The sequence below is a fragment of the Salvelinus alpinus genome, chromosome 16 (genome assembly GCF_045679555.1).
Source record: "Salvelinus alpinus chromosome 16, SLU_Salpinus.1, whole genome shotgun sequence".
In the NCBI taxonomy this organism is placed as follows: Eukaryota; Metazoa; Chordata; class Actinopteri; order Salmoniformes; family Salmonidae; genus Salvelinus; species Salvelinus alpinus.
Genome location: NC_092101.1, coordinates 45,423,578 through 45,441,875, shown reverse-complemented (window position 1 = coordinate 45,441,875; position 18,298 = coordinate 45,423,578). Strand labels below are relative to the sequence as shown.

The following is an 18,298-nucleotide window of genomic DNA, read 5'->3' as shown; positions in this document are numbered from 1 at the left end:
TGGTATTGTGAGGTGTGGTATTGTATTGTGAGGTGTGGTACTGTATTGTGAGGTGTGGTATTGTATTGGGAGGTGTGGTACTGTTTTGGGAGGTGTGGTACTTTATTGGGAGGTGTGGTATTGTATTGTGAGGTGTGGTATTGTGAGGTGTGGTATTGTGTGGTACTGTATTGTGAGGTGTGGTATTGTGAGGTATCGTGTGGTGTGGTGTGGTACTGTGAGGTATCGTGTGGTGTGGTGTGGTACTGTGAGGTGTGGTGTGGTACTGTGTTGTATTGTGTGGTGTGGTACTGTGAGGTATTGTGTGGTGTGGTACTGTCAGGTGTGGTGTGGTACTGTGAGGTGTGGTGTGGTCCTGTGAGGTATTCTGTGAGGTTGTATTCATCCTGCTAGACAAAGCCATGACATGCATTATGTGTGTTGATACGACAACACACAGGGAGTGTGTCCCCGGCTGCAGGGCAAGGTTCAGACCTCTGGGCTGTCCTCATTAGGAGTCTATCAGTCAAACACAAACACCACACACACACACTGCCAGAGAGCCCAAACCACAGCAGCTAAGACGGACACACGTACACAAGAAGACAGAGTAGCTATTTGACCAACGGTGACTATGAGGCAGCATCCCACTGACTGTAGGCATACCTATATCTGGCCTAAGTTAGCTGTTGATAAGGTGGTAAGCCTGACCAGCAGCAGTGGTGCAGTGAATAGGCATCTGCCTCAGTTCTCTTCAGTGGTGCCTAAACAGTTGCCCAAAACATCTCACAGGATGCCAATGGATAGTTTCAACATGGAGACACACTGTCATCCAGTGGCTAGATATGGTACTGTATTCTCAGTAATGCCTTATAATAAATAGCTCAATGAAACACATTTCATGGACAAAGATTTATTGATTTGAAACCTACCAGTGAAATGAGTGTCATTATTATAACTGATTATAAGAGAGTGAGTTACATAAAGATCTGATGGGATCTTTATTGCCATATAGGAGATACCCAACCGGTTGGCATGCAGTCATATTCAAAACCAACCGTAGTCCAGCCTCCCTCATACACTCATTAGACTCTAGGCTACATTAGGAGAAATCTACAGGCCACAAAAATGACAATGGGATGTTTGCTTTGCTGTAAGACAGACCTTTGGACATACAGCAATATGAACACGTGTCATATGATATACAATACAGTTGACTGCAGAAGTACAAATTGATCATGAATTGGTTTTCAACAAAAAATCAGTAATGTTGAGGACCTGAAAAACCAAACTCTACATTTTCACATGTTACTGAATAGGAGATGATGTTCTGGTAACGTAGAGGTACTGTTGAGGCTGTGGGGTAAAAACACTGAGGATGCAGGCTTCGCCTCGCTTGAGACATGTGACTAACAAATGGTTCACCGGCTGTCTGACTCTCCAAAGTCTTTTCCATAGCAGAGGAAATATACAAAATGCTAACCGCTCCCCTCCTGAGCTTTACATACAGACTTCTTCAGATAGTCACCAGGTTCCCAATGGAAGAATAAATTACCACACAAATCATCAAAGTACATATACACAACAGGATCTGTCTTCATACAGTATATACACAATCAATGGAAAATAATGGAAAGCTGTATAGATACAAAAAAGTAATGTAACAATATATACAAACATCATCTTTTGAAACTTTGTCCAGGATTCAATCCGATTGCGCTTTTTGTCGGCTCTACTCCATTTAAAGGTCATTTCCGATTGAGCTGACAAATGCAGCATTTACCAAGAATGCAGTCTCCGGAAACGGGCTAACATTGTCTTTAAAAAGGTGCATAGCGGACAAAGCGAGCTTGGATTGAATCCCGGCCTTTGATTGCTTTTGTGTGTTCTCAGTGGTGTAAAGTACTTCAATAAAAATATTTTAAAGTACTACTTAAATAGTTTTTGGGGGAGTATCTGTACTTTATTTTTTACAACTTATACTTGTACTTCACTACATTCCTAAAGAAAATTATGTACTTTTTACTCCCTGAAAACCTAAAAGTACTTAGATACTAGATAGCTTAGCAGGACAGGAAAATGGTCAAATTCGCACACTCATCCCTGGTCATCCCTACTGCCTCTGATCTGGCGGACTCACTAAACACACATGCGTCCTTTGTAAATGATGTCTGAGTGTTGGAGTGTGCCCCTGCCTATCCATAAATTAAATAAACAAGAATGGTGCCGTCTGGTGTGATTATTATAAGGAATTTGAAACGATTTACACTTTTACTTTTGATACTTAAGTATATTTTAGCAATTACATTTACTTTTGATACTTAAGTATATTTAAACAAAGACTTTTACTCAAGTAGTATTTTACTGGGTGACTTTCACTTGAGGCATTTTCTATTAAGCTACTTTTACTTTTACTCAAGTATGACAATTGGACTCTTTTCGGACCACTGTGTTCTTAAATGTTTAAGTAAAGCAGAATACTTCTATATCTAGTGGCTAGACTGGAAGCCTTGTCTATCTATTCATATCCTCATCTAGTGCAGAGCGGTCCTCTGGAGCTCCCATTTCACTACAACATTCAAGGTTTTTTGAAGACCAAATGAAAGGTGCAGTATTTGTATTTGCGGCTGAGGCAAAATGACGGGTTGCAAGCAGTTCAGAAGAAACAGTAGAAATCCCAAGTGGAGTGTTCCTCGATAAGATCCAACCTGGATAGTAAATGTAAATCCCGAATACTCCAATTAGTACGCTTATGTTACGTTTCGTATGGTATGTATTGATTTATGGATGTCCATCATACATTTTGTACAATATGTTACGATTTTGAAAACGTATGATATGTTACGAATTCCAATTAGTTGTGGCTAACGTTAGCTAAGCGGCCAATGCTAACCTTAGCGAGGTTAGTTGTAATAGGGATTAAGGTTAGGAGTTAGGTTAATGGGTTAGGGTAAGGGTTAGCTAACATGCTAAGTAGTTGCAAAGTAGCTAAAAAGTAGTAAGTCGTGGCTAAAATTCTAAATCTGCCCGTCATGATTCAAACACGCAACATTTGGGTTGCTAGACATTGCCGTTATACATCCACCCAGACCAACCGCCGTACTTTCGTTTTTGCCTTATGTCTTATGTAACCATACAAAACGTGTAACAACATACTAATTTCAGTATTCTGGATTTACCTTTACTATGTTACATCTAGTCTATGAGACCAGGCTTTAAGATCAGGTCAGGAAGGACCTCTGTATCTCAGCGTGTGTAGAGCATGGTGCTTGCAACACCAGGATAGTGGGTTCGGTTCCCGGGACCACACATATGTAAAACGTGGATAAAAGTGTCTGCTAAATGGCATATAGTATTATATTACCCCAGCGATGATATTGGGATAAAGTCTCCTCTATGAGTCTCTCCATCATGTTGAGTAGTGGGTTTGGAACTGGGCCCAGGACAGTCAGTGTGGCTGGATCACTCGATCAAGGGCCAAGTGTTCGGTTTGAGATTCAGCCTGTGTTGGGACAGTGATGAATGCTGCGTGGTGGTTTTAGAACTGAGCCCAGGTCAGTATAGTGTGTCTCAATATCTCTCCATGGAACAGTGTTGGGTCAGTGGTGAGTGGTGGGTTTGGAACTGGGCCCAGGTCAGTATAGTGTGTCTCAATATCTCTCCATGGAACAGTGTTGGGTCAGTGGTGAGTGGTGGGTTTGGAACTGGGCCCAGGCCAGTATAGTGTGCCTCAATATCTCTCCATGGAACAGTGTTGGGTGAGTGGTGAGTGGTGGGTTTGGAACTGGGCCCAGGCCAGTATAGTGTGTCTCAATATGTCTCCATGGAACAGTGTTGGGTCAGTGGTGAGTGGTGGGTTTGGAACTGGGCCCAGGCCAGTGAGTGTGTCTCAATATGTCTCCATGGAACAGTGTTGGGTGAGTGGTGGGTTTGGAACTGGGCCCAGGCCAGTGAGTGTGTCTCAATATGTCTCCATGGAACAGTGTTGGGTCAGTGGTGAGTGGTGGGTTTGGAACTGGGCCCAGGCCAGTGAGTGTGTCTCAATATGTCTCCATGGAACAGTGCTGGGACAGTGCTGAGTGGTGGGTTTGGAACTGGGCCCAGGCCAGTGAGTGTGTCTCAATATGTCTCCATGGAACAGTGTTGGGACAGTGCTGAGTGGTGGGTTTGGAACTGGGCCATGCTTTATATGAGTCTCTCCACGGGCGGCGGCTGGGCTATGTTCCACATCTCTACGCGGGATCCCTCCTTCTCCTGTCGGCTGGGGCTGTAGGTACCGTGGGTGGCCCTACGGTTCAGAGCCACCACCAGGCCCACAGAGATACTGACCAGGGCCAGTAGCAGCACCACTGACACCAGACTGACCGACAGCAACAGGTCAGCGGTCAGCCCTTCAGAGGTCAACTGGAGGGGGAGAAGGGGTGAGGAAGAGGAGGAGGGTAGAGGTGGGAGGAAGAGGAGGAGGGGGAGGACAGCGGTGGAGGTGGGAGGACAGGGGTGGAGGTGGGAGGAAGAGGAGGAGGACAGGGGTGGAGGTAGCAGGAAGAGGAGGAGGAGAGGTGGGAGGAAGAGGAGGAGGAGGACAGGGGTAGAGGTGGGAGGAAGAGGAGGAGGAGGACATGGTGGGAGGAAGAGGAGGAGGAGGACATGGTGGGAGGAAGAGGAGGACATGGGTAGAGGTGGGAGGAAGAGGACAGGGGTAGAGGTGGGAGGAAGAGGAGGACATGGGTAGAGGTGGGAGGAAGAGGAGGAGGACAGGGGTAGAGGTGGGAGGAAGAGGAGGAGGAGGACAGGGGTAGAGGTGGGAGGAAGAGGAGGAGGAGGACAGGGGTAGAGGTGGGAGGAAGAGGAAGAGGAGGACATGGGTAGAGGTGGGAGGAAGAGGAGGAGGAGGACAGGGGTAGAGGTGGGAGGAAGAGGAGGAGGAGGACATGGTGGGAGGAAGAGGAGGACATGGGTAGAGGTGGGAGGAAGAGGAGGTGGAGGACAGGGGTAGAGGTGGGAGGAAGAGGAAGAGGAGGACATGGGTAGAGGTGGGAGGAAGAGGAGGAGGAGGAGGAGGACAGGGGTAGAGGTGGGAGGAAGAGGAGGAGGAGGACAGGGGTAGAGGTGGGAGGAAGAGGAGGAGGAGGAGGACAGGGGTAGAGGTGGGAGGAAGAGGAGGAGGAGGAGGACAGGGGTAGAGGTGGGAGGAAGAGGAGGAGGAGGACAGGGGTAGAGGTGGGAGGAAGAGGAGGAGGACGACAGGGGTAGAGGTGGGAGGAAGAGGAAGAGGAGGACATGGGTAGAGGTGGGAGGAAGAGGAGGAGGAGGAGGACAGGGGTAGAGGTGGGAGGTGGGAGGAGGAGGAGGACAGGGGTAGAGGTGGGAGGAAGAGGAGGAGGAGGACATGGTGGGAGGAAGAGGAGGACATGGGTAGAGGTGGGAAGAAGAGGAGGAGGAGGACAGGGGTAGAGATGGGAGGGGGAGACGGGGGTAGAGGTGGGAGGAAGAGGAGGAGGAGGACATGGTGGGAGGAGGAGGAGGACATGGGTAGAGGTGGGAAGAAGAGGAGGAGGAGGACAGGGGTAGAGGTGGGAAGAAGAGGAGGAGGAGGACAGGGGTAGAGATGGGAGGGGGAGACGGGGGTAGAGGTGGGAGGAAGAGGAGGAGGAGGACATGGTGGGAGGAAGAGGAGGACATGGGTAGAGGTGGGAAGAAGAGGAGGAGGAGGACATGGGTAGAGGTGGGAAGAAGAGGAGGAGGAGGACAGGGGTAGAGGTGGGAAGAAGAGGAGGAGGAGGACAGGGGTAGAGGTGGGAGGATGAGGAGGAGGAGGACAGGGGTAGAGGTAGGAGGAAGAGGAGGGGAGACGGGGGTTAGTACAAGTACACTACAAACTGGGAAGCAGGAAACACAAACATCAATAAATAGGTGCTAAAGTACATTGGCAGCATCATTAACAAACTGGTCAGACCAGAGGGAAGAAAAACACAAACTCTGTCTTTAATCTCTCCATTTCACACACACGCACACACACAGTCTCTCTTCTGGATATGTTACACAAGGTGCTCCGGTTCCAAGCGCTGTGCGAGCGTCATGGTAGATCTGTCCCCTAGCCAGAAGGCAGTAGAGTTGGGATCAGACGAGGATCAGGGATTGGACGAGGCTGGACAGGAGACAGGAGTCTCTGAGGTGTGAACCCCCCCCCCCCTCTATCTGCCACCGCTCACGGCTAACACCAGCAGCACTGGTAACAGGATTATCGTCATGCCAACACACCGCTGCCCTGTGTGAGCCACTTGGAGCACGTGTTGAAGAAAACCATTAAGGAGAACTCAGCATTAAATATAGATAGGTTTAGTTGCTAGGCTGAAGTAGCAAGGACATGCACATTAAGAGAAGATGACACCCAGGCTATACTCTATTTTTAAAAGAGTACATTAACCAAGACCATACGTACATTTATGACAGCTGGACGTACTATGGTCAGCAGGATACAGGAAGAAAGATGGAAGCAAGATAACTGATGACTAACACGTAAAACATAAGCATGCAATGCATAGATTATTTTAGGACGTGAAAAGGGTTCTGTCATCGTTATAACCTAACCAAAAGCAGATATGAGCGTTAGTGGGCGTGAACAAGCAAGCTCTGAGATGAAAAGATAATCATAGAGAAAAGTCAAGGGAAGCTATTTCCATATAGAGGGAGGGGACTCTATACTTTATGCAAAGACAGAATCCTATAAAGGCAGGACTCTGTAATATGAGAATTTAGTCTCTTTCCATGGAGGGGCTCGGCTTTGCTACTTTGTATTAAAGTCTTTATTGAATTCACAAGTTCTTGTAAGAGTGTTATATTTCTGAGATGATTCTCCACGACACACGCTCCGTCTGAGGAGAATCACACACACGCAGGGTCGCGTCAACTCAGCTCAGACACCGAGAAACACGTACACCGTGCCAACACAATCCAAACACACATCACAGACAACTGTTGCCAGGGCTGCTCAAACACACATCACAGACAACTGTTGCCAGGGCTGCTCAAACACACATCACAGACAACTGTTGCCAGGGCTGCTCAAACACACATCACAGACAACTGTTGCCAGGGCTGCTCAAACACACAATGACCGATTTAAGGAAGTAAAATCATCACTGTTTTTGACACAGTGATTCACAGCACATTGGATGTTGTATATCTGATGATTTTGACTAAATGAAGAACTGTGTGTTCCATCTTATTAAGCCACTGCTGTCAGAATGCACCTACATGTGTCATATTGGAGCCAAGCTGAGGTGCTGCTGGGAGATTTGACCCGTTAAACCAAGTCAACTGTCACTTCACACAGGAAAAAGAGTGAGCAACATGACCTTGTGATGTCACAGAAAAACACTCCCTAAAAGAGTCATAACACCAGGAAACCCTGAAATACAGCTAAACGAATGCCTTGTTTAAACAGTTATTGGTTGTTTGTCTGTCAGAAGAGAAAGGTTGACTGTCAGAGTACCCAGAGAACTCCACAGCAACCACGGCTCTTCATCAGTCACAGCCAGACAGAGGACTCTCTAACCAGAGGACTCTCTAACCAGTCTACACTCAGTTTCTACAGCAAAGCAAGGCCACACACACGGTCTGTCCCTACTACAGCTATACAGTGTTCATCTCAGAACCTAGGTGTCTGAGAGGGAGATGTATTCTGTGTGTGTGTGTGTGTGTGTGTGTGTGTGTGTGTGTGTGTGTGTGTGTGTGTGTGTGTGTGTGTGTGTGTGTGTGTGTGTGTGTGTGTGTGTGTGTGTGTGTGTGTGTGTGTGTGTGTGTGTGTGTGTGTGTGTGACTGTATCTCGATGAACGATAGTATCTGCGAGATAAGCTGCCCAATGTGCATTTCTCTGAAACAGTCCCAACCTGCTGGAACACCACCAGGTCTCTGAAACAGTCCCAACCTGCTGGAACACCACCAGGTCTATGAAACAGTCCCAACCTGCTGGAACACCACCAGGTCTATGAAACAGTCCCAACCTGCTGGATCACCACCAGGTCTATGAAACAGTCCCAACCTGCTGGAACACCACCAGGTCTATGAAACAGTCCCAACCTGCTGGAACACCACCAGCTCTATTAAACAGTCCCAACCTGCTGGAACACCACCAGCTCTATTAAACAGTCCCAACCTGCTGGAACACCACCAGGTCTATGAAACAGTCCCAACCTGCTGGAACACCACCAGGTCTATGAAACAGTCCCAACCTGCTGGAACACCACCAGGTCTATGAAACAGTCCCAACCTGCTGGAACACCACCAGGTCTATGAAACAGTCCCAACCTGCTGGAACACCACCAGGTCTATGAAACAGTCCCAACCTGCTGGAACACCACCAGGTCTATGAAACAGTCCCAACCTGCTGGAACACCACCAGGTCTATGAAACAGTCCCAACCTGCTGGAACACCACCAGGTCTATGCGGAGTTGCACTTCAGACAGAAACACAGACTGCTTTTAGCTGGTCAAGCATCTCTCTCTCCAATTCAATGGGGCTTTATTGACATGGGAAACATGTTTACATTGCCAAAGCACGTAAAATAAACAATAAACAAAACAACAAAAACAAACAAATCGAATTAAACAAAACAAAGAAAACCCCTGATATTAACAGTAAACATTACACAAAAAGTTTCAAAAGAATAACAATGTTTCAAATGTTATATTATTTGTGGTAAAAAAAATGTAGTATGACATTTAAAATGTTACATAAGCTATGCGTTGTGACAATGTGCAAATAGTCAAATGTACGAATGACAAATAAATATAGGTTATATTACATTGGTATTTCTCACCCACTGATTTACCTTTTCTTCTGGCAGCAAGTCACACATTTTGCTGCTGGTATTGAACACTTCCATATCTCGCTTAACAGTTACGGAGCTTTGTCAAAATGTAATTTGTGTTCAAATTCTTTGCAGGTTTGTGTAATCGTAGGGAAATATGTGTCTCTAATATGGTCATATATTTGGCAGGAAGACAGGAAGTGCAGCTCAGTTTCCACCTCATTTTGTGGGCACTGTGCACATAGCTTGTCTTCTCTTGAGAGCCAGGTCTGCCTGCGGCGGCCTCTCTCAATAGCAAGGCTATGCTCACTGAGTCTATCCTTATTCAAAGCTTTCCTTAAGTTTGGGTCAGTCACAGTGGTCAGGTATTCTGTCTCTGTGTACTCTCTGTTAAGGGCCAGGTAGCATTACAATTTGCTTTGTTTTGTGGTTGATTCTTTCCAATGTGTCAAGTAGTTTTCTCATGATTTGGTTGGGTCCAATTGTGTTGCTGTCCTGGGGCTCTGTGGGGTCTGTTTGTATTTGTGACCAGAGCCCCAGAACCACTTCTCTTTTCTGGATGTTGATAACCCGTGGGTTTAGTTCTAATTCTGCTCTGCATGGATTATTTAGGGGTTTGCATTGCACTCTGATTATATTTTTGGTGAATTCTGCATGCAGAGTCTCCGTTGGGTTTTTGTCCCAATTTGTGAATTCTTGGTTGGTGAGGGACCCCAGACCTCACAACCATAGAGAACAATGGGTTCTATAACTGATTCAAGTATTTTTTGCCAGATCCTAATTGGTATGTCGAATTTTATGTTCCTTTTGATGGCATAGAAGGCCCTTCTTGTCTTGTCTCAGCCTTGAGGAAGTTACCTGTGGTGCTGATGTTTAAGCCGAGGTAGGCATAATTCTTTGATGCACTAGGCCAACGGTGTCTAGATAGAATTTATGTTTGTTTTGAATTACTGAGATTCTCTGTCAGGGCCCAAGTCTGACAGAATCTGTGCAGAAGATCTAGGTGCTGCTGTAGGCCCTCCTTGGTTGGGGACAGATCTAGGTGCTGCTGTAGGCCCTCCTTGGTTGGGGACAGATCTAGGTGCTGCTGTAGGCCCTCCTTGGTTGGGGACAGATCTAGGTGCTGCTGTAGGCCCTCCTTGGTTGGGGACAGATCTAGGTGCTGCTGTAGGCCCTCCTTGGTTGGGGACAGATCTAGGTGCTGCTGTAGGCCCTCCTTGGTTGGGGACAGATCTAGGTGCTGCTGTAGGCCCTACTTGGTTGGGGACAGATCTAGGTGCTGCTGTAGGCCCTCCATGGTTGGGGACAGATCTAGGTGCTGCTGTAGGCCCTCCTTGGTTGGGGACAGATCTAGGTGCTGCTGTAGGCCCTACTTGGTTGGGGACAGATCTAGGTGCTGCTGTAGGCCCTCCTTGGTTGGGGACAGATCTAGGTGCTGCTGTAGGCCCTCCTTGGTTGGGGACAGATCTAGGTGCTGCTGTAGGCCCTACTTGGTTGGGGACAGATCTAGGTGCTGCTGTAGGCCCTCCTTGGTTGGGGACAGATCTAGGTGCTGCTGTAGGCCCTCCTTGGTTGGGGACAGATCTAGGTGCTGCTGTAGGCCCTACTTGGTTGGGGACAGATCTAGGTGCTGCTGTAGGCCCTCCTTGGTTGGGGACAGATCTAGGTGCTGCTGTAGGCCCTCCTTGGTTGGGGACAGATCTAGGTGCTGCTGTAGGCCCTACTTGGTTGGTGACAGAAGAACCAGATCATCAGCAAAAAGTAGACATTTTAATTTAGAGGATTGTAGGGTGAGGTCGGGTTTTGTAGACTGTTCTAGTGCACTTGCCAATTAATGTATATAAATGCTGAAGAGGGTGGGGCTCAAGCTGAATCCCTGTCTCACCCCCGACCCCCAGGGAAGAAATCGGTGTATTTATTGACCACACACTTATTATCATTTGTCAATTAGAGTGTGCAGGGTGTGTACAGTGCCTTAGGAAAGTATTCAGACCCCTTGACTTTTCCCACATTTTGTTATATTACAGCCTTATTCTAAAATTTATTACATAAAATAAAAAAAACTCAGCAATCTACACACAATACCCCATAATGACATCACAATACCCACGATGACATCACAATACCCATGATGACATCACAATACCCTCGACGACGAAAAGAAAACAGGTTGTTAGATATTTTAGCAAATGTATAAAAAATAAAAAATGTGGTTTGTCGTATGGTATTTTGGTAAGAAGCCTATTTGACATTGTTTTCACTGAGGAAATGTTGGAGTCTGCTGTCGATGATATTGCAGAGGATTTTCCCGAAATGACTGTTGATACAGATTCCGCGGTAATTATTGGGGTGATTAGACCTTGGTTCCAAATATTGTGGAAGGTGCCAGATCTGAGGAGAATGTTGAAGTTGTTGTACTTGAATTTGGTGTGTGTGTGTGTGTGTGTGTGTGTGTGTGTGTGTGTGTGTGTGTGTGTGTGTGTGTGTGTGTGTGTGTGTGTGTGTGTGTGTGTGTGTCACCACTAGCGGTCTTTGAGTTGGTATCTTAGGATCTTATGGAAAAAGAAATGGAGCCTCATTGTCTCTCTGGGTGGGTGAGGAGGCTTTGAAATAGAGGACTCCTCAGACCCCAGAATTTCAATACGAACCCGAATTGGATTCGTTAAATTCCTACCCTACCTCGACAGGATCCGGCAATTGAAAAATATATATCCGATCCGATTCGGATACGAGATGGACCAGATCCGACCCAAAACTTGTCCGAGCTGAGAGAAAATCGGATCAAAATTGGGTCTGGTCTGTATACGACCCAAATGGATCCGAAAGCAAAAAAATTCTACTTTATTGCTCGTGGAAGCCAGCTAATTGTTTTGACTTGTCTGGCAGTGAACTTTAATGTGCATTTTTGGTTGTATCTAAAATAAATGATTTGTGGTCTACAGCATAGTATTTTCGTAATGACATCTCTATAGATAGATGGAGAACTTTATGGAGTTTTCAGAAATGTTTTCCTTATTTCTGTTGACCAAATATTTTAGAAGAAGGATCTTTTTATGTGATGATAATCACTTGCCAGACTGAGCAGCAAATAGTAGTTCACTTTTGTCTGTAACATAATATTCTGTAGGCTTATTGTTTTACTAAGCAACATTACAATCTAGCCTACTTAACTGTTTTGATCAACATTGATTTAGACTGACGTTAGGCTAAGCCTGTTTGACCAGAAAGCTTCAAATTCAAAATCCATTTAGAATAGCCTATGGAAGAATGGAGTCTCCCATCTGCATTCCCGTGTCATTTCTAACAATTGGCATTTGTAGGTCTAGGTTAGTATTCCTGCTATGACAACACTATAAATGGATGTAGAATATGTTTTTAGGTTTTCAGAGATCTGTTCATTTTGTTTCTGTTGACCAAAATAAAATAAAATTGTGGTGATTTTAGACAAAGAAAATAGCAAAATAAAATAACAAAACAGCCTACTAAATAGGCGAAGTCTAAACAAATAAATTAGATAGCCTAAATAAACAAGTAAATTGAATAAATAAAACAATTAAATGAAATAGCTAAGGTGTTTTTCCCCTCCGTATGATGTGGATAAATGAAGATGTGCCTGTTGGTTTTTCCTCCCTGTACTCTCTTTCATTCAGCAAAGAGCGATTCAATGTTTCAGAAACTCTTTTTTATGTGATGATCATCACGTGCCAGACTCAGAGCAGTGAATAGCAGGGAAAGGTCAGTTGTACAACTGAATGCCTTCAACTGAAACGGGTCTTCCTCATTTAACCCAACCCCTCTGAATCAGAGAGGTGCGGGGGGCTGCCTTAATCGACATCCACGTCTTCGGCACCCAGGGAACAGTGGGTTAACTGCCTTGCTCAGGGGCAGAATGATAGATTTTTACCTTGTCAGCTCTGGGATTTCATCCAGCAACCTTTCAGTTACTATCTCAACACTCTAACCACTAGGCTACCTGCCGTTCACGTTTGTCTGCACCCTAATATTCTGTAGACTTTATAGACTAGGGCCTATCACTGTTTTCCGCTGCGTCCTCCTCCTCTTCCACAACAAGTAGCCTATTTTACCGCTTGATGTGCAGTGGCTTATTTTCATAAAGAGAATATAGCATTTTGTCACCACATGATATTGACACATTTGGTTTGATGAAAGGGGACCCATGACAGTCATTTAAGAGAATACAATCTAAATGTGTAAAATTTGCATCTGTTGTTTAGGAACTAAACTCTTCAAACATAATTTTGGATCCGGTCGGTATTCCAAATTTTTTTCTACACAGATCCAAGGCCCATGGCCACCGAGCGGGATCCGACCGGGGATCCGTGGGTTAACTACAAAATGTGGGATCCCGGATCTCGTGCAATAGGATTCGGAAAGATCCGTGAAGACCTCTACTTTGAAATAGGCTTCACAGAACAGTTAGTAACACAGTCAAATTCAAACACTTTCCACTTTTAAAAGTTCCCAATCAGAATTCAACAATGGATGTTAATCTTAATCATAGAGGATAGGGTGACAGGACAAAATATGATAAAAGGGGAAGAAACACGCTAACACACTAGCCTCTCTCTTCTTTCTCCCATCTTCATCAGACCTTTACAACACCCTCTCTCTCTCTCTCATTCTCTCTGAAGAGAGACACATCAGTAAAGCCACTGAGGAGAAGATTCACTATTTCTCTCTACTTTATCTCTATTTCCCCCTTTCATTTCTTCTTCCTTTGGTCTCAGCCTCTTTGCGCACACACACACACACACACACACACACACACACACACACACACACACACACACACACACACACACACACACACACACACACACACACACACACGCACACGCACACGCACACGGACACACAGACAGACACGGACACACACACAAATACACACACACTTGCAGGCATATTGACGTGCACATTCATACACACATGGATAGGAAAGGTTTGTGTGTGTGCAGTATGTGTGAGGTTATCAAGAGGTCACTTCTCTCTGTGTATCCTGTTAAGAGAGATTAGGTAACTATGTTTGGATGTCACGCAGCAGTGCCATACAGCTCACCAGATGACTGGTAAACCCGCCCAGTACTGACCAGTGACATAACTGCTTGATGTTGGATAAATGAAGACAGGAAGTGAAAGGAGGACAAACAACAGATTGAGGGTGAAAAGACAGGAAATGTTTATTTGAAACAGACAGAGAGATGGACATAGAGACATACTTGTTTAAAGAAGACATGAAAGAACAGACAGAGACAGCCATAGAGACAGACATAGAGATGGACATAGGGACATACAGACAGCGAGACGGACAGAGAGACAGGCGGAGACAGACAGACAGACAGATGTGATGGATGACAGACAGACAGAGAGATGGACATAGAGACAGACAGACAGACAGACAGATGGATATAGAGACAGACAGATAGAGAGCTGGACATAGAGACAAACAGACAGACAAAGAGACAAACATATTTTTAGGTCTAGAAAACAACAGGGAATGTGTGACAGAGTTTAAAATGAATAAACGTTAGGTGTGATTCATTGCCTTCAAGGGCCTAGGGCCATCTCTCTAGCTACACCTCATACAGTATCAGGACAGTACCATCATCCTCAAGGAATACAAAGTATAAATGAACACGAGGCTGACCAGATATTGTAAGTGAGATTAATCTCAGAAAACACTCTATATTTTTCCAAAAGTGCAAAAGTTTTTCAATAAGAAATAACATTTCTTTCGGGAAATTGTGCTTATACACTGACTAGCCTGTGCAATTGCAAAACCAGTGTCTTATTTTCCATTTGTTCCATTTGGAAAATACCCTTTATCACAGTTTCTGTCTAGTCTAATGGACATTATCAACTGGGTGGTTCGAGCCCTGAATGCTGATAGGCTGAAAGCCGTGGAATATCAGACTGTTTACCATGGGTATGACAAAAAAACATATTTTTACAGTTCTAATTACGTAGGTAACCAGTTTATAACAGCAATAAGGCACCTCTGGGGTTTGTGGTATATGGTGAATATACCACGGTTAAGGGCTGTATCCAGGCACTCTGCGTTGTGTCGTGCTTAAAATAACAGCTCTTATCCGTGGTATATTGGCCATATACCACACCTTCTCGGGCCTTATTGCTTAAATATAATGCTACCTGAGCTGTGTTCGTTAAGCGCCATCGCCCAAAGGATATTCATATTGCCATATCCAACAAAGAGCATATTCAAAAATCACACAACTTTATTAAAAAACATGCTGCCTATAGAAAACGTGTTGTTTTTAAGGCACAATAACAGCTCTGTGCTCTTTTCAGAAAAATAAGATGAATCCATTTAAATGTAGCTCACCTCAACAATATATAACAGAATTAAACCAATAACTAAGTTGTACTTTCACACGTACAATACCGTTCAAAAGTTTGGTGTCACTTATAAATGTCCTTGTTTTTGAAAGAAAAGCAAATTTTTGTCCATTAAAATAACATCAAATTGATCAGAAATACAGTATAGACATTGTTAATGTTGTAAATGACTATTGTAGCTGGAAACGGCAGATTTTTTTATGGAATATCTACATTGTTCGAAAATGGCGCCAGAAGAAATGACAGCAGTTTGAAATGGAGGCAGTTTTACGGGCGCCCAACCAATTGTGCTATTATGTGTTTTTCCAAGTTATTTGTCACTTATTTTGTACATCATGTTTCTGCCACTGTATCTTACAGCAAAAAATACCTTCTGGATATCAGGACAGCGATCACTCACCTCGGATTAGACAAAGATTTTTCTTCAACAAGCAGGACACACAGGACATATTCCGAGCACCCGACAAGGCCAACATCCCAGTTATTGGCAAGAGGAAGAGACGCAGGTGCAGAGAACACAGAGCGGGGTGCCTCGTAAGGATCCGCCGAAGGCGAGTGGGAAAGCTGCCGTTACTGTCAATATTACTCACCAACGTGCAATCATTGGACAATAAATTAGACGAGGTACGATCACGAATATCCTACTAACGGGACATCAAAAACTGTAACATCATATGTTTCACGGAATCGTGGCTGAATGACGATATGGATATTCAGCTGGCGGGATATACGCTGCACCGGCAGGATAGAACAGCACACTCCGGTAAGACGGGGGGGGGGGGGGGGGGGGGGGTCTGTGCATATTTGTAAACAACAGCTGGTGCACGAAATCTAAGGAAGTCTCTAGATTTTGTTCGCCTGAAGTAGAGTATATTATGATAAACTGTAGACCACACTACTTGCCAAGAGAGTTTTCATCTATACTTTTCGTGGCTGTTTATTTACCACCACAGACGGATGCTGGCACTAAGACCGCACTCAGTCAGCTGTATAAGGAAATAAGCAAACAGGAAACCGCTCACCCAGAGGCGGCACGCCTAGTGGCCAGAGGCTTTAATGCAGGGAAATTTAAATCAGTTCTACCTAATATCTATCAACATGTTAAATGTGCAACCAGAGGGAAAAAAATTATAGATCACCTGTACTCCACACACAGAGCTCTCCCTCGCCCTCCATTTGGTAAATCCAACCACAACTCTATCCTCCTGATTCCTGCTTACAAGCTAAAATTAAAGCAGGAAGCACCAGTGACTCGGACTATAAAAAAGTGGTCAGATGAAGCAGATGCTAAACTACAGGACTGTTTTGCTATCACAGACTGGAACATGTTCCGGGATTCTTCCGATGGCATTGAGGAGTACACCACATCAGTCACTGGCTTTATATATAAGTGCATCGAGGACGTCGTCCCCACAGTGACTGTACGTGCATACCCCAACCAGAAGCTATGGATTACAGGCAACATTCGCACTGAGCTAAAGTGTAGAGCTGCCACTTTCAAGGAGCGGGACTCTAACCCGGAAGCTTATAAGAAATCCCGCTATGCCCTCCGGCGAACCATCAGACAGGCAAAGCGTCAATACAGGGCTAAGATTGAATCGTACTACACCGGCTCCGATGCTCGTCTTATGTGGCAGGGCCTGCAAACTATTACAGATTACAAAGGGAAGCACAGCCGCGAGCTGCCCAGTGGCACAAGCATAATAGACGAGCTAAATCACTTCTATGCTCGCTTCGAGGCAAGCAACACTGAGGCATGCATGAGAGCATCAGCTGTTCCAGACGACTGTGTGATCATGCTCTCTGTAGGTCAACATTCACAAGGCCAGACGGATTACCAGGATGTGTCCTCCGGGCATGTGCTGACCAACTGGCAGGTGTCTTCACTGACATTTTCAACATGTCCCTGATTGAGTCTGTAATACCAACATGTTTCAAACAGACCACCATAGTCCCTGTGCCCAAGAACACTAAGGCAACCTGCCTAAATTACTACAGACCCATAGCACTCACATCCATAGCAATGAAGTGCTTTGAAAGACTGGTAATGGCTCACATCAACACCATTATCCCAGAAACCCTAGACCCACTCCAATTTGCATACCGCCCAAACAGATCCACAGATGATGCAATCTCTAGCACTCCACACTGCCCTTTCCCACCTGCACAAAAGGAAAACCTACGTGAGAATGCTATTCATTGACTACAGCTCAGCGTTCAACACCATAGTACCCTCAAAGCTCATCACTAAGCTAAGGATCCTGGGACTAAACACCTCCCTCTGCAACTGGGTCCTGGACTTCCTGATGGGCCGCCCCTCCAGGTGGTGAGGGTAGATAGCAACACATCTGCCACACTGATCCTCAACACTGGAGCCCCTCAGGGGTGGGTGCTCAGTCCCCTCCTGTACTCTCTGTTCACCCACGACTGCGTGGCCAGGCACGACTCCAACACCATCATTAAGTTTGCAGACGACACAACAGTGGTAGGCCTGATCACCAACAACGACAAGACAGCCTATAGGGAGGAGGTCAGAGACCTGGCCGGGTGGTGCCAGAATAACAACCTACCCCTCAACGTAACCAAGACTAAGGAGATGACTGTGGACTACAGGAAAAGGAGGACCGAGCATGCCCCCATTCTCATCGATGGGGCTGTAGTGGAGCAGGTTGAGAGCTTCAAAATCCTTGGTGTCCACATCACCAACAAACTAGAATGATCCAAACACACCAAGACAGTCATGAAGAGGGCACGACAAAGCCTATTCCCCCTCAGGAAACTAAAAAGCTTTGGCATGGGTCCTCAGATCCTCAAAAGGTTCTACAGCTGCAACATCGAGAGCATCCTGACTGGTTGCATCACTGCCTGTTACGGCAACTGCTCGGCCTCCGACCGCAAGGCACTACAGAGGGTAGTGCGTACGGCCCAGTACATCACTGGGGCTAAGCTGCCTGCCATCCAAGACCTCTACACCAGGCAGTGTCAGAGGAATGCCCTACAAATTGTCAAAGACCCCAGCCACCCCAGTCATAGACTGTTCTCTCTACTACCGCATGGCAACCGGTCTAGGAGTGCCAAGTCTAGGACCAAAAGGCTTCTCAACAGTTTTTACCCCCAAGCCATAAGACTC

General features: G+C 45.6%; 1 protein-coding gene across 1 annotated transcript in view; it reads right to left on the bottom strand.

The window, feature by feature from the left end:
* Nucleotides 1–876: 876 nt before the first annotated feature.
* Nucleotides 877–18,298, bottom strand: part of crb1 (crumbs cell polarity complex component 1) — a 70,042-nt gene continuing 52,620 nt past the window's right edge. The window contains exon 13 of the mRNA XM_071346380.1: nucleotides 877–4,383. Within this exon, the coding sequence (XP_071202481.1) occupies nucleotides 4,165–4,383 (219 nt within the window). The 3' untranslated portion in view covers nucleotides 877–4,164. The remainder of the gene's footprint in view (nucleotides 4,384–18,298) is intronic.